Source organism: Dendrobates tinctorius, unplaced genomic scaffold (genome assembly GCF_039654945.1).
Source record: "Dendrobates tinctorius isolate UK_male_01 unplaced genomic scaffold, ASM3965494v1 ptg000034l, whole genome shotgun sequence".
Lineage (NCBI taxonomy): Eukaryota > Metazoa > Chordata > Amphibia > Anura > Dendrobatidae > Dendrobates > Dendrobates tinctorius.
The window spans coordinates 12,557,246-12,573,654 of NW_027361702.1; the positions used below are offsets into that span (position 1 = coordinate 12,557,246).

The window sequence follows — 16,409 nt, forward strand, 5'->3', positions numbered from 1 at the left end:
GCTGCAACTATAAGACGTGGGAGCAGAGACTTCAGAGGGACTTCTCATCTCGTGCCTGGAGGCAGGTGCGGACCCCACCAATGTGCACTAATAACACTGGAGAGGGGATCAACGTTCCCAGATTAGGATTTCTGGTCACCTCTCCACTGAGTCACACATGTAATGGCCCTGCTTTCCACAAAGATGCAATTTGCATGGGTGGGACCACTACTTTCCTTTGGCTTGGCCATAAATATGCAATATGGGCAACCCCATTAAATGGTTTCTTTGCTATAGCCAGCTGCCCTTAGCCTCCTAAACTGCCTCCATGTTTGTTGGCATGCCCTTGTGGGTGCAAGTGATGAGATATGCAAGAGCGACGTCACCGCTGGCTCTCTACAAACCTGGTGTGTGATGTTCTAACCCCTGTGCAGTGAAGCTGGGTGTATGCTCCCTGGGTCTCATCGGTGTACAGCACCTGCCCATGGCGGGAGCGGGGTCGCAGATCTTAGCCAGCCTGGAGACTTGAGGAGAACCGGCGGTGACATTGCTCTGACAAATCGTGCCACGCACACCGATATGGGTGCTATGGAGTGGAGGATTAGCCTGGGGAGATCCACGCCGCCAAGTGTAGTCACCAACGGATTTGCAAGGTTCGAAGTTAATTTTGTAGATATTCACCAATCTCTAAGACACAAAAAGGGGCTTGTTACAATGTAGGAAAAGTCTGAGCTACACAAAGGTCGTCATCTAGGGAGGCGAGGGCAGCTGGCAGGTTCCTTTTAAGGACGTCACGTTATCTCTCCAGGTATCCACCATTTTCATACTTACATATATTCCACCTCCCACTGTGGCCACTGCAACAAGTATTCCATACGCAGCCCCTCCGGGGGTCGGGACGTTCGAGAGGCTCCCGGAGTTTCTTAGTACCGGATTATAGGGTGTGGTAAAGCGTTGGAACAGGCAGTCTGTAATGAGAGGAGACAGGTTAGGAAGCTCCCAACATTTCCCGACCAAACACTCAGGATTCTCTGCCAGCTTGGGGCACGACGGACATTTATTCTCAAAGCAATTTACAGTTGTAAAAAACAACTGAGGATAGAAACCGATATAATAGTGAAATATTAAAGGCTTTCTCGGCCCTTTGTGTAAATCCTATAATGGCAGCTGTCAAATCCAGAAATAATGCAGTGCAGAGGACAGATCCAAGTATGCATGAATCCTCTTTCTATAAATCAGAGGTCCTACAGGTGGAATTACAACTTTTTTTCTGTAAATGTTACTGGCCAGAGGTATTCTGTAGAGCTGCTAAAAATGTTCAACATGAACCCCTCCACTGGGAGGACAGAGTTCCCTTAAAGGGGCTAGCCCAGACTATATCTAGGTGCCTAAGAACTAACAGGCAGGTCATTGTTAACGACCTGCCTGTTGTGCCAGACACCGATCTCTTCTGGCACAGACTGCTCCTGCCGGTATTCAGTGACTTCCGCTGACAGAGAAGTGGCTTCTCTTCCGTTTTGCTCTGTTGACAGCGTGTGACTGCTCACATCATGCTGACTGACAGCCGGCTGCTTAGCTGCGGCGAGTCAGCTATCAATCAGCATGAAGTCGGCAGTCACACCCCAACAATAGAGCAGCCTAGAAGAAGAGCTGCTCTGCTGACATTGAGCAGCTGAACTGCTGGCAGGAGCTGTCTGCACTAGGTAAACAGGCAAGTAGTTAAATTGGATATCAACTACCTGTGTTCGTTTTTAGGCCAATAAGACAAAAATATAACCATCCTGGACAACTGCTTTAACCTTGTGCCCAAAAAAAAGGAGGATAAAAGGAGTGGATGCTGTGCACGAGTGCGGGGGGCTCTCTCCATTACATTGGAAAGTGCTCGGCAAGGGCATGCCCGGGACTCAGCACCCACTGCACTGGTGATGGCCTATGATATGGCATGCTAAACTGGACACAGCATGGAATAGTGACTGCAAAGCGTAGTAAAACAGTTTTTTATATCGCCTCTTTGTTACGGAGATATTGCCTTGTAAAGTTTAGGTTATTATTTATGATAAGTGCAGGGGGCGTTTCCAGAGAGTCCTTACTGAGGGCGTGTACTTCTTCCCGTCTATGACCTTGACCAATCATAAGCAGAAAGCAACACACAGGAGGGAAAAAGAACTTGCCCCCCCCACAACAGCCTAGAACAGGCTGTCTCCTGTGTGAGACATGTAATGACAGTCTGCTCTCCTTGCTGGTCAAGCTGCAGTGCTGTGTGTGATTGCTAGTGTTGGGTGTAGAGGAAAAATTAAACACTTCATCTCATGTCAGTCAGCGTGCGTAGTGTGGTGGGGGGGGGAGATACATCCGAGCTGACCGCACTGAGAGGAGAACTGAAGGGCTGCTGTACTACCTCTCCCCCAGGGCTGGCTGTCATTACAAGTCTCACACTGAGAAATGTGCTCTAGGTTATAATGGGGGTGTGTTCTTATGTCCCTTAGTGTGGCTGCCTGCTTACAATTGGTCTGCATCATACAGGAGGCAGAAGTACACGCCCCTCCAGAGACAAATCCCTAGTAACGCCCACCTGAACTGTAACAAATAAGCTAACTTTACAAGCCAATATAAACTACGTGCAACTCCCTGACAAGGTCAGTTCACCATGCTCAGACTGGAGAAAGATCCCCTTTATCGGATGAAGACACTGTGTGGAGAAGTTTTCAACTTTAAAGCAGATATATTCCTCTAAAAATCATTTTTAAGACCGGATTTTGTTAACTATATTGGATCGTTTGCCTTCTACAGCTCCTGTGCCGCTCTCCACTCAGTTTCCTTGGAGCACCGAATACAGCGGAGCGCTGCGCTCGGTTGGTCTTTGGCACTCAGCTATGAATGTGGCAGCAGAGCGCATGGTCATCCTCCGTTCCTTTCACATGCGGTCAGACCCCTAATCACACAATATGATCCCCTTTTTCACGGACCGTGATTAACGTCCAAACCTGAGAAAACCCCTTTAAGAATTAAAAAAGAAATACTGAGGAGCCCCATGGTATTTTATTTCCGTCACCATCTAATACGCCTCCCCGCGTCCGGTGTCACCGGCCCTATAATACGTAGCACTCAGCTCTGTGGACTCCCCCTTTTAGCGCCGGTCTCAGTAACATGTGTGCCAATGCTCCAAGGTTGCAGCCTGCCCTGCTGCCCTCTACACGGTCAGCACACAAAGGGCACAGCGCCCGCTGCCAGACACCACCATGGCCTCCTCTGCACTCACTGCCGGTCGCCTGTAACTTGTGCCTGGTCTGCAGCCCCGCATTGCCCGCTCTCAGCCCTAGGACACCCGCTCTGGACAGCGCCATGACAGAAAGACCTCAGTGCGGTGACGTCACCGGCAGCGCTATGTGTTCCGGCAGGAGGGGCGGGGCCAGGAAGCGCCGGCGGCCATGTTTTGTGAGGGCAGAGTTTTCCAGAACAGCTCCATATAGCTCTATAACGCTGTGAACGCAAGTTCTTTCCCTTCCCATGTAGTAATGTGGTAGCAGTGACCCGCTTATTCCCTCAGGGCGCGGGGATTCCTGGAAGGTCAAGTGATGGCAGCCCGGCCCTGCCTGCGGCGCTGTACAATGTGGCGGCAGCTCTGCAGGACGGCTTCGCGCGGCTCAGGGCTGCACACTGTCAGGGCCGGCTATGGAGGAGAGAGCGGCCCTGCGCTCCTCACCACCCCCATATTCTACGTGAACGCGGCCCCGCACCTCGGACACGTGTACTCGGCGCTGCTGGCGGACGTGCAGCACCGGTACTCGGTTCTGTGCGGCCGGGACTCGCGGCTTAGCACCGGTAAGAGGGAATGCTCAGGCTTGCCCCTAGCAACCAGGTGCTGCAGCAGTGGGTCTCCCCATCTACTGCAGGTGCTATAGCCCCCCTATAATCCAGGGAGACCTCAGGGGAGACTGCTGCGGACAGCTCAGGGTCTATGGCATAATCATGTACTGCATGATCGCCAGGTGAGGGTACTCTGCACCAGCCATGGAGCGAGGTCCTTAGGGTGGGTGTCTCCATGAGGGCGCTCTGTACACCAATCATGGAGGGGGGGTCCTTAGGGTGGGTGTCTTCCTGAGGGTGCTCTGTACACCAGTCATAGAGCGAGGTCCTTAGGGTGGGTGTCTCCATGAGGGCGCTCTGTACACCAATCATGGAGGGGGGTCCTTAGGGTGGGTGTCTTCCTGAGGGTGCTCTGTACACCAGTCATAGAGCGAGGTCCTTAGGGTGGGTGTCTCCATGAGGGCGCTCTGTACACCAATCATGGAGGGGGGGTCCTTAGGGTGGGTGTCTTCCTGAGGGTGCTCTGTACACCAGTCATAGAGCGAGGTCCTTAGGGTGGGTGTCTCCGTGATGGCACTCTGTGCACCAGTTATGGAGCAAGGTCCTTACGGTGGGTGTCTCCATGAGGGCGCTCTGTAAACCAGTCATGGAGCGAGAGGTCTTTAGGGTGGGTGTCTCGATGATGGCGCTCTGTACACAAGTCATGAAGCGAGGTCTTTAGGGTGGATGTCTCCATGATGGCGCTCTGTATACCAGTCATGGAGCCAGGGTCCTTAATGTGAGTGTCTCCATGATGGCGCTCTGTATACCAGTCATGGAGCCGGGGTCCTTAATGTGTGTGTCTCCATGATGGCGCTCTTTACACCAGTCATGGAGCGAGGTCCTTAGGATGAGTGTCTCCGTGATGGCGCTCTGTACACCAGTCATGGAGCTGGGTCCGTCTCCGTGATGGCGCTCTGTACACCAGTCATGGAGCGGGGTCCGTCTCCGTGATGGTGCTCTGTACACCAGTCATGGAGCGGGGTCCTTAGGGTGGGTGGCTCTGGACCAGTGTCCGGCAGGACTGAGGGCTCTCTGTACACCAGTCATGGAGCGGGAGGTCCTTAGGGTGTACGTCTCTGTGATGGCGCTCTGTACACCATTCATGGAGCGAGGTCCTTAGGGTGAGTGTACACCAGTCATGGAGCAAGGGGTCCTTAGGGTAGGTGTCTCCGTGAGGGCGCTCTGTACAAGTCATGGAGCGAGGTCCTTAGGGTAGGTGTCTCCATGAGGGCGCTCTGTACACCAGTCATGGAGCGGGGTCCTTAGGGTGGGTGTCTCCGTGATGGCGCTCTGTACAAGTCATGAAGTGAGGTCCTTAGGGTAGGTGTCTCCGTGAGGGCGCTCTGTACACCAGTCATGGAGTGAGGTGTATGTGAGTTAGACCCATGCCAATATCTGCTAATAGTACCCCACAGCAGCCTCCATCCATGATAGGAGTAAATATGTCATTCAAGGCACTGGAGTAAAAAATAAAAGCTTATATTTGCCACCGGCATCAGTGCCTTTTCAGTGATGTCAGCACCAGGTCTACACCTGCTTTGCACTGATGAGGGGTAAACACCCCAAAACATGTTTGCAAAAGGAGTTTTTGATTTCACTTTTTAAAGGGGTTGTCCGGCTTTGATGTACAATTCTGCAGTCACTGTTGGAAGCTTGGAGTGGGCAACATTCTGACTAGACATGCCTGACCTCACTCAGTACACTTGCATTGTATCCTTATACACATGTATCCTTGCACACGTCTACTTGGCCCGTGACCACATGTATGCAATTGACATACTTGTGGTCACCGCGCCCAGTTTGTGTTATGTCAGGATTTACAAGTCTGCAAACACTAACCCCTTGAAGTCACATGGCAAGGCTCGTTAAAGGGGTAGTCCAAAACGAAAGTTTAATCTCACACTATGTAATAATCTTATCACTTTTGTAATATACTTAAATTAAAAAATCCCTACTGTTCCCTCTCTTCTAACTTCTCGTCTGCTTTTTTTTTTGTTGTTTTTTGTGAGTATTCCAGCATGCACTGCAGATTCTCAAATAGGATGTCATCGGTGGGCCGGGGCTGCAGTCACTGCTCCTGCTACTGTCCCAACCCTAAAATCAAGCACTATCAGTGATATCTATTCAGGGTCTGGTCTGTATTCCCCCTGCTCGCCACATTCTCTACTTTTCAGTTTGTAGTGACAGTGCACTCTTGCTGACTCGGCTCTTTTAGACCCCGTGAGGAAGGTGCACTCTGTCAGTGTGAATTCAGATGAATATACAGCAGAGAGCGCACTGTCAGTGTAAATTCAGGTTAATATACAGCAGAGAGAGCGCACTGTCAGTGTGAATTCAGATGAATATACAGCAGAGAGTGCACTGACCATGTATTAGAACTGATAGCAAGTGTATACTCAGAGCACTGATGTCATTGATCCTTTGTTTCAGGGTGGGGGACAGCAGTCCCGGCAGTGACCACAGCCTTGGTCCCTTGATAGCATCCCATTTGAGAATCCTTAGTGCATGCTGGGATACTCCAACAAAACATCGGAAATTTAAAAAAACAAAAAAAACAAGCTAGAGTACAGCGGGGACAATAGGGAATTTTTAAATTTAAGTTTATTAGAAAAGTGATTGGATTATTAAACAGATACACATTTGGTATTAAATTCACATTTGGTTTTGTACCATCCCTTTAAAAGGTTGATATTGACTTTTAAGATTGCTGCATCCAATAGGCGGTGCTGCATATGGTGTCTCTGGGGGGTGACCAGGGCTGTGGAGTCGGAGTCGGTGCTCATTTTGGTGGAGTCGGAGTTGGAGTCGGTATAAAATGGAGCGACTCCGACTCCTAAAATATATAATAAATTGGGTACAGTAATTCAATGCAGGATGTGCTGAATATTTATTCATAGGAGTTTGGGAAAGTTATGAAATGTCCTATAAATGGCTGTTATATTCCTGATCTAAGGCTACATTCACACACAGCGTTTTTCCTGTGTTTTTTGAGGATACGTTTTTCAGCTGCCAAAGTTGATCATCTTTTTAAAAAACTGCATCACCTGAAAGGTTTTTGAGCTCATAGATAATGTTCTCAATAGCAAAAGCAGATTAGAAATCTGCTCTATCTATCCATTTATCCATATCTGTCTATCCATATCGTATCTGTACCAAAAAGAATGAAAACCAGGTAGTACACCAATATATATTCTGTTCTATCTAAATATCTTGATTATTGGATCATAAAAATGATTAAATGTCTGAGGTTCACATTGTACTACAATAAATTTTTCACTTAAATATAAGCAATATGTGTCGGAGTCGGAGTCAGAGTTGGAGTCGGTGTAAGGGAAATTGAGGAGTCGGAGTCGCAGGTTTGGCTTACCGACTCCACAGCCCTGGGGGTGACACTGATCTATTCTTGTGTGTGTTGTTACAGGCACTGATGAACATGGCATCAAGGTGCAGCAAGCTGCCGCTGCTTTGGGTTCGGACACGTCGAGCTTCTGTGCCGCCGTGTCCCAGCAGTTCCGCGCAGTGTTTGACACCATGGCCATCTCTTACACGGACTTTGTGCGCACAACAGAATGTCGTCACTCACAAGCAGTTTGTCACTTCTGGAAGAAGCTGGAAGAGAAAGGATATATCTATAAGGGGACGTACCAGGGATGGTACTGCACCTCTGATGAAGCTTTCCTGAGTGAGGAACAAACGCTGGAGCGCAGAGATGGAGAAGACAACATCTTCAGAGTGTCAGCCGAAAGTGGACACCAGGTATCAGAGAAAGATCCCAAGCTAAAATGTAGACATATCTGTACGGATGCGGTTTTATTATATCTACATAATAATAATATTGTAAAATCCTCATTTAAAGACACAGTAAAGAAAAAAATCCTGGTTACATTAGAGAAGTAGCTGATCAGAACTTAAGGGGTTGCATTACAGAGATTGGGTGAGGAATGGTATGATTGGTTGCTATGGGCAATCTATGCAGATGGGTAAGGAATTGGCTAAATGACAAGAAACAAAGACTCGTCACAATTGGTACGTTCTCTCAATGGGATATAGTCAGCAGTAGGGACGGCAGGAATCTGTACCGGGAGCAGTGGGGACTGCAGGAATCTGTACCAGGTGCAGTGGGGACTGCAGGCATCTGTACCGGGAGCAGTGGGGACGGCAGGAATCTGTACCGGGAGCAGTGGGGACGGCAAGAACCTGTACCGGGAGCAGTGGGGACGGCAGGAATCTGTACCGGGAGCAGTGGGGACGGCAGGGATCTGTACCGGGAGCAGTGGGGACGGCAAGAACCTGTACTGGGAGCAGTGGGGACGGCAAGAATCTGTACCGGGAGCAGTGGGGACGGCAGGAATCTGTACCGGGAGCAGTGGGGACGGCAGGAATCTGTACCGGGAGCAGTGGGGACGGCAGAAATCTACTGGGAGCAGCGGGGACTGCACGGATCTGTAGTGGGGGCTGCAGGGATCTGTACTTGGAGCAGCGGGGACCCCAGGGTTCTGTACTGAGAGCAGTGGGGGCTGCTGGGATCTGTACTGGGAGCAGCGCGGACCGCAGGGTTCTGTACTGGGAGCAGTGGGGGCTGCAGGGTTCTGTACTGGGAGCAGCGGGGACCACAGGGTTCTGTACTGGGAGCAGTGGGGACCACAGGGTTCTGTACTGGGAGCAGCGGGGACCACAGGGTTCTGTACTGGGAGTAGTGGGGACGGCAGAAATCTACTGGGAGCAGCGGGGACTGCACGGATCTGTACTGGGAGCAGTGGGGGCTGCAGGGATCTGTACTTGGAGCAGCGGGGACCCCAGGGTTCTGTACTGAGAGGAGTGGGGGCTGCTGGGATCTGTACTGGGAGCAGCGGGGACCGCAGGGTTCTGTACTGGGAGCAGTGGTGACCGCAGGCATCTGTACTGGGAGTAGTGGGGACGGCAGAAATCTACTGGGAGCAGCGGGGACTGCACGGATCTGTACTGGGAGCAGTGGGGGCTGCAGGGATCTGTACTGGGAGCAGCGGGGACCCCAGGGTTCTGTACTGAGAGCAGTGGGGGCTGCTGGGATCTGTACTGGGAGCAGCGGGGACCGCAGGGTTCTGTACTGGGAGCAGTGGGGGCTGCAGGGTTCTGTACTGGGAGCAGCGGGGACCACAGGGTTCTGTACTGAGAGCAGTGGGGGCTGCTGGGATCTGTACTGGGAGCAGCGCGGACCGCAGGGTTCTGTACTGGGAGCAGTGGGGGCTGCAGGGTTCTGTACTGGGAGCAGCGCAGGGTTCTGTACTGGGAGTAGCGGGGGCCGCAGGGATCTGTACTGGGAGCAGCGGGGACCGCAGGGTTCTGTACTGGGGAGCAGTGGGGGCTGCAGGGATCTGTACTGGGAGCAGTGGGGGCTGCAGGGATCTGTACTGGGAGCAGCGGGGACCGCAGGGTTCTGTACTGGGAGCAGTGGGGGCTGCAGGTATCTGTACTGGGAGCAGCAGGGACCGCATGGTTCTGTACTGAGAGCAGTGGGGACCGCAGGGATCTGTACTGGGAGCAGTGGGGACCGCAGGGTTCTGTACCAGGAGCAGCTGGGACCGCAGGGATCTGTACTAAGAGCAGCTGGAACCGCAGGGTTCTGGTCCAAGAGCAGCTGGGACCGCAGGGATCTGTACTGGGAGCAACGGGGACTGCGGGGGATCTGTACCGGGAGCAGTGGGGACCGCAGGGATCAGATATAGCCAAGCAAAGGTAGATTGCAGTACTAGGACTTGCTATCATACGTGTTCACTTTGGAGAAAAATACTGCTTAAGTAGTGTTCATTTTAATAATCTTTTTATACCTAGGCCCTTAAAGAGTGTCTGTAAGTAAGATGGATCCCCCCAAAACTCATATATGGAGATGTAGGTCTTATGTAAATCCATCGACACCATATTATATATTCTATCTGTTGCTGCAGTCCACAACTTTTTAAATTCTTATGCAAATGATGCTTTAAGTGCTCTGGTCAAGCTAAAGAGACTGTTGGGAGAGACAATTTGAGGAGGATGAGACTTGTTAATTGCTCTGTGATGACCAGAGCACATACATCCTCATTTGCATATGAATTAAAAAAGCTCATTACTGGGGAGTGCAGCAACTGGTAGAAGATGTAATGGTGTTCGTGGATTTACATTTCAAAGACCTGCATCCTGATAGGTGGTTTGGGGGGGATTGCTGTTACTGACATATTCCCTCCAAGGATAGGGCATTCTACATCTGGAGGAGAGAAAGTATCATCATGAATGAGGATTCTTTACTGTAAGAGCGGAGACACTATGGGACTCTCATCCAGAAGATTCAGTCATAGCGAATGCATTGCCCAGTTTTACGATTGATCCTTTCTTGTTTAGGTACATTGGATGAGTGAAGAAAATTACATGTTCAGACTTTCTCACCTGCGCCCTAAACTCCTCGCCTGGCTGCAGACAGAACCCATCTACCCGGCTCCATTTCTCCGTACTGTGCAGCAGTGGCTGGAGGAAGAATTACCAGATCTTTCTGTGTCTCGCCAACGTAATCGTGTGTCATGGGGCATCCCTGTCCCTTCGGACTCCTCTCATACCATCTACGTTTGGCTGGACGCCTTGATCAACTATTTAACTGTTGCTGGATTTCCAGACCAAAAGTTTGCTCCTTGGGGACCGTCAACCCATTTGCTCGGTAAAGATATTTTGCGCTTCCACGCGATATACTGGCCGGCTTTCTTATTGGCAGCTGGTCTTCCTCCACCCAAAAAATTACTTGTCCACTCTCACTGGACGTGTAATGGGGTCAAGATGTCAAAGAGCCTTCAGAATGTTGTGGATCCTACAGAATGCATTGGGCGGTATACAAGGGACGGGCTACGGTATTTCTTACTCCGCCATGGCTCTCCTGAGCGGGACTCTGACTTTACACACCATATTGTGTGCACACTCCTAAACTCTGAGCTTGCTGATGCCCTGGGTGGACTGTTAAACCGCTGCACGGCACACACAATAAACCCCGGGCAATGCTGGCCGTATTATCAGTGCACTAGTGTACCCGCTGCGGCAAATCAGGATCTGCACCGACTGCTGGGCACTGTACGAGAGCTGCCTGGACTGGTGGACCACTACATGAGTAGATTCCAAGTAAACAAAGCCTTAGAGGCCATCGACGGCAGCGTACGGTGCTCAAATGCTTTCTTCCAAAGCCAGGCCCCATGGAAGCTGTGTAAGGGAGGAGAGGACGACAAGTCATGGGGACGATCTGTTCTGTACCTTACCCTTGAATCCTTAAGACTTTATGCTACTCTTCTTCAGCCTGCAGTTCCAGATCTAGCGAAAACCATATTGGATAGGCTGGGTGTCCCCAATGGCTCCAGGACTCTGAAAGGGAATTGTTTCTTTGCGGCAACATTGGGTGACAATTGTTGCTTTCAGGGTCAGAGCCTAGGATCAGAATGTGGCCTCCTGTACCCAAGACTGGAGCCCGAGAACAAATAATATACCAAGATGTGTACAATTCATATGGGTATCTGTAAAAAATAAAAATAAAGATGGAACTGTAACAAACCGGGGTGAGCGGACCCATGGAAGTTCGAGTTCTGGTACTCTCTTTTTTTGTTTCACATTATTCCTTTATTAATAAAAGCCCTTTCCTCGCTGATTTTATAATTCTATTTAGAATTTTTTTTTTTTGTTTCAGTAATATTCAAATAAAAAAGTAAAGGTAACTGTTGATGAGGGGTCTTCTTTAACCCCTTTACTCCCAAGGGTGGTTTGCACGTTAATGACCAAGCCAATTTTTACAATTCTGACCACTGTCCCTGTATGAGGTAATAACTCTGGAACGCTTCCATGGATCCCGCTGATTCTGACAGTTTTCTCGTGACATATTGTACTTCATGTTAGTGGTAAAATTTCATTCAAATAACTTGCGTTTATTTGTGACAAAAACGGAAATTTGGCGAAAATTTTGAATATTTTCCAACTTTGAATTTTTATGCCCTTAAATCACAGACATACGGCACACAAAAAACTTAATAAATAACATTTCCCACATGTTTACTTTACATCAGCACAATTTGGGAACCAAAATTTTTTTTTTGTTAGGAAGTTATAAAGGTTAAAATTTGACCAGCGAATTTTTACAACACCATTTTATTTTTAGGGACCGCATCACATTTGAAGTCACTTTGAGGGGTCTTATATGATGGAAAATACCCAAAAGTGACACCATTCTAAAAACTGCACCCCTCAAGGTGCGCAAAACCACATTTATTAACCCTTCAGGTGCTTCAAAGGAATTTTTTGAATATTTAAAAAAAAAAAAAAATGAACATTTAACTTTTTTTCACAAAAAAAATTACTTCAGGTCCAATTTTTTTTTTTATTTTACCTAGGGTAACAGGAGAAATTGAACTGCAAAAGTTATTGTGCAATTTGTCCCAAGTACGCTGATATCTGATACGTGGTGGGGAACCACTGTTTCGGCGCATGGCAGAGCTCGGAAGGGAACGAGCCTTGTTTGACTTTTTCAACGCAAAATTGGCTGGAATTGAGATTGGGCGCCATGTCATGTTTGGAGAGCCCCTGATGTGCCTAAACAGTGGAAACTCCCCACCAATTACCCCATTTTGGAAACTAGACCCCCCCCCCCCCCAAGGAACTTATCTAGTTATGAGGTGAGAACTTTGAACCCACAAGGGCTTCACAGAAATTTATAACGTTCAGCCGTACAATTAAAAAAATCATTTTTTTTCCACAAAAATGATCTTTTCACCCCCAATTTTTATTTTCCCAAGGGAAACAGGACACCAAACGTTGTGCAATTTGTCCTGAGTACGCTGATACCCCACATGTGGAAGTAAACCACTTTCTCCATCGCTTCATTGGGGGACACAGAAACCATTGGTGGATGCTGGCTGCCACTAGGAGGCTTACACTATGCACAGAAAAAGGTTAGCTCCTCCTCCGCAGTATACACCCCACCGACCGGCACTAATTTCCTCAGTTTAGCTTAGTGTCAGTAGGAGGTGGACACAGGTCTTTCATTAGACCCATATCTACCTCAGCGTGCGTCGTTCCCTTGCAGGTTTCGGAGTGAACAGTCACATCCGTACTCCCACAAAGAGACTATGAGTACGGCGTGTACTGCCACCCCGTATCCTCATAGCTCTCCACGGCAGGACCAAGAGCCCCGAGCACGGATGCGTGTCAGGCGATCCAACTGGTCCTCGCCCCCCGTCTCCCACCCACCAGAGCCTGTCGGTCTGGATGAGACGCAGATCTCCTTCTGTGGAAGAGGACAGGATCATAAGGTACAAGTTTTTGCTGTGAGGTAAGTATGGGACCCCGGAGTGTCACCTCCTCTCCCCACGTCTCTCTCTCTTATTTTGGCCAGCCATGCTGCAGGCTTGGGTACCTTGCGGAGCGGGCGCCCTTAGTGACATCCCCAGGTGTCACGGCTCCTTTCAGCAGCCTTTTCCTCTCTCTGCGCCCCCCCCTCCCCGGCTGCACTTATCTTGTTTCGGCTCAACAGCCGGGCGGCAGGCATGGATCCATTGCGGGGCGATTGTGCAGCGTTGCCTCCGCGCCGCCGCTTCTACTCCAGGCCCTGGCTTCTATTGCGGCCTTGTTCGGCGTCGCGGCCACGCCCCCCGCCTTTTTCCTTATGCGGGCTTCTCTCCCGCCCGTTCTAAGCCCTCCCACCGCTCGCTCCGCTCTTTCCCTCCACGTCTGCGCTCTGGAGGCGGCGCTCAGCAGCGGGCGGTACCACCTTTGGCTGCAGTTAACCCCGCCCTCCTCCCTGTCTCCACAAGGAAGCACGCGTTTTTTCTACCGGGCTCTCAGGCGGCCGCCATTTTCTCCAGACTGTCAGCCGGACTCCTTCGCCGCTTCTGTGGCCCTACAGATATGGACGCGCTGTGCAGCAGCGCTCGCTGAAAGCATCCACAGGACACCGAACCGTGAGTAGCTCCCTGCCTCCTGTCCCCCATCCTTCGGCACTGCTTCAGTGACTTTCCCCCCATCCAGCCCGCTGCCCAGGAGCCCCCTATTGCTCCACGTGAGAGCGAATCTCCCATTCCTGACTGGGCTTCTTCCCTATCTCAATCAGTGGCGTATCTCACCATGGCGTCTCAGTCCCTAGTGGCCATTCTTCATAAGTTGTCCCTGGACTCCTCTGCAGGACCCAGCAGGTCACAGGAGGTTCCACCTGAACCAGCCACCATGAGCCGCAAAAGACCCAGGCAGGATCTCCTGCCGGAATCTTCCCCTCGCTCCATCTCACCACATAGTCCTTCCCAGCAGTTTCCTTCCCGTGCATCCTCACCTGAGTCAGGCGAAGCGTTCTCGGATGCGCCATCCGAGGAGATTTTAGAGCTGGATTCGGACCATACCGCGGACATGAAGGTTACAGTACAGAACCTCATTGCAGCGATTAACCATACTTTCGAGATCACAGACTCCCCTGCGAAACCCTCAGATCAGGAGGTTTCGTTCAGACGGGCATAAACACCTTCCGGAGTCTTCGCTCCTCATTCTGAGGTTGCCAAGCTCCTCACCAGGAAAGGAAAAATCCGTCCAGGCGCTTTCAAAGAGGGAAGCGCCTCGGCGTGCTGTATCCATTCTCTCAGGAGCTTACCGACAACTGGTCGGCTTCTCCCTCTGTAGACGCTCCTGTGTCCAGACTATCTAACAGCACGATCCTTCCGATTTCAGGTGTGGCGGCTTTGAAGGTTTCTAACGACAGGATCATAGAATCCTTAGCAAAGTCAGCATTCGGAGCTGCTGCGACGCTGCTAAGCCCAGCCTTTGCCTCCACTTGGGTAGCACAAGCTCTCTTCCTCAGTCCAAGCCTTGTAGACCCCCTCCAGGGTGTCAGCTTCGGTCTTTCCGCCGCGTCGTGACGGCAGAATCTTTTTCCAACCAGCAAAGGCCGCAAGCACGCCAGGATAGGAAGAAGGTCTCCTTTATGCCCACTTCATCCTGGCGATCTCACTCCTCCCAGGGCAGAGGGTCCAGAACTGGAAGGTCCACCTCGGCATGACTATCTACAAAGCCCCGAGGCGCCTTTCCAACTGGGCGGCCGACTCCTTTTCTTCAGGGACATCTGGCTTGCCTCGGTGGAAGTTGCTTGGGTCAGGGAAGTCGTATCCTCAGGATACAAGATAGTTTGTGTCTCGGCCCCGGGATCGCTTCTTCGAGTCCCGTCCTCCAAAAGACCCCGCCTTAGTTCCGGGCGTCTTTGCACCCATCGACTCGCTTCACCGTTCCGGGGTCATTTTGCTCGTTCCCGAAACAGAGCGATTCACAGGGTTTTACTGAAACCTGTTTGTAGTGCTGAAAAAAGGCGGCGCGGTTCAGCCCATTCTGGACCTCAAACTGCTGAACTAGAGGGTCCGCCTGCGTCATTTCAGGATGCAGACCCTTCGTTCAGTAATCGCTTCCATGGAGGCGCAGGAATTCATGTGTTCAATAGACATTTCGAGATGCCTATCTGCATGTCCCCATCTTTTACAGGCATCAGATATTTCTGCGTTTTGCGATTCATCAGGACCACTACCAGTTTGTCGCCCTGCCGTTCGGTCTTGCCACCGCGCCCAGAGTGTTTACAAAGATCATGGCGTTGATGGCCCTGTTGAGGATCAGAGGTCTCGTACTCTTCTCGTACCTCGACGCCATTCGAATCAAAGCTCCGTCTTTTCACCATACTCTCCAAAGCCTTACCATCGTTCTCGGCACCCTGTCCAGTTTTGGGTGGCTCATAAGTCCTGCCTCGTTCCGACTCACCATCTTGTGTTTCTAGGCTTATTGTTAGACACCCGTCGGTCGAGGGTCTTTCTCTCGGAAGAGAAGTTGATCTCTGCGGCGAGATGTTTGATCGCTACAGAGCCTAAAGCTTCCATCTTTCCGGTCAGCCATGAAAGTCTTGGGGAAAGATGGTGGCGATGACGGAAGCGATCCCCTTTGCTCAATTTCACACGAGAGCGCTTCAATAGGCCATTCTGTCTCGGTGGAACAGGTCCGTTCTCTCCCTGGATCGTCCAATTCGCCTCTCGTTCCGGGTCAAACAGTCCCTCAATTGGTGGCTGACGTCACCCCTCATCTCCCTGGGCCGGTCATTCCTTCCGATTTACTGGCAGATTGTGACAACGGGTGCCAGCCTTCTCGGCTGGGGAGCTGTGTTTCGCAATCAGATGGTCCAGGGTCGGTAGTCGATCCAAGAGACCACTCTGCCGATCAACGTCCTCGAGATACGGGCGATTTATCATTCACTGGGAAAGGCTTCTCGGGTCTGCCGGTCCGGATTCAGACAGACAATGCCACAGCGGTGGCATATGTCAACCACCAAGGGGGGGACACGGAGCTCCTCGGCTCTAGCGGCAGTGTCCAGGATTCTCCACTGGGCAGAGGTATTGGTCCCAGCGATATCCGCAGTGCACATTCCCAGCGTGGACAACTGGGCCGCCGATTTTCTCGGCCGCGAGGGTCTCACGGCGGGAGAGTGGTCCTTACTTCCGGACATCTTTCATCAGCTTTGCCGTCGTTGGGGGACTCCGGACGTGGACCTGCTGGCGTCTCGCCTGAACAGGAAGGTCCCACAGTTC

At 51.0% G+C, this 16,409-nt stretch overlaps 2 protein-coding genes across 3 annotated transcripts in view; one reads left to right on the forward strand and one right to left on the reverse strand.

Moving 5' to 3' along the window:
• Positions 1–3,394, reverse strand: part of AIFM1 (apoptosis inducing factor mitochondria associated 1) — a 62,785-nt gene extending 59,391 nt beyond the window's left edge. For both annotated transcript variants that reach the window (XM_073573107.1, XM_073573106.1), the window contains exons 1-2: positions 3,239–3,394; positions 811–947 (exon numbers count right to left, since the gene is read on the reverse strand). In XM_073573107.1, coding sequence (XP_073429208.1) covers positions 811–947; positions 3,239–3,323 — 222 coding nt within the window. In that variant the 5' untranslated portion in view covers positions 3,324–3,394. The remainder of the gene's footprint in view (positions 1–810; positions 948–3,238) is intronic.
• A 7-nt stretch (positions 3,395–3,401) lies between these two features.
• MARS2 (methionyl-tRNA synthetase 2, mitochondrial) lies at positions 3,402–11,393 on the forward strand. Its single transcript, XM_073573108.1, has 3 exons — positions 3,402–3,801; positions 7,250–7,584; positions 10,186–11,393. Exons 1-3 carry the CDS (start codon positions 3,555–3,557, stop codon positions 11,299–11,301), a joined length of 1,698 nt encoding a protein of 565 aa, XP_073429209.1. The 5' UTR covers positions 3,402–3,554; the 3' UTR covers positions 11,302–11,393.
• Positions 11,394–16,409: the final 5,016 nt, after the last annotated feature.

Coding starts and splice junctions, on each gene's coding strand:
- MARS2 (XM_073573108.1), top strand. CDS start 3,555: ATGGCAGCCCGGCCCTGCCTGCGGCGCTGTACAATGTGGCGGCAGCTC. Junction 3,802..7,249: donor GGACTCGCGGCTTAGCACCG/GTAAGAGGGAAT, acceptor GTGTTGTTACAG/GCACTGATGAACATGGCATC. Junction 7,585..10,185: donor CAGCCGAAAGTGGACACCAG/GTATCAGAGAAA, acceptor TTTCTTGTTTAG/GTACATTGGATGAGTGAAGA.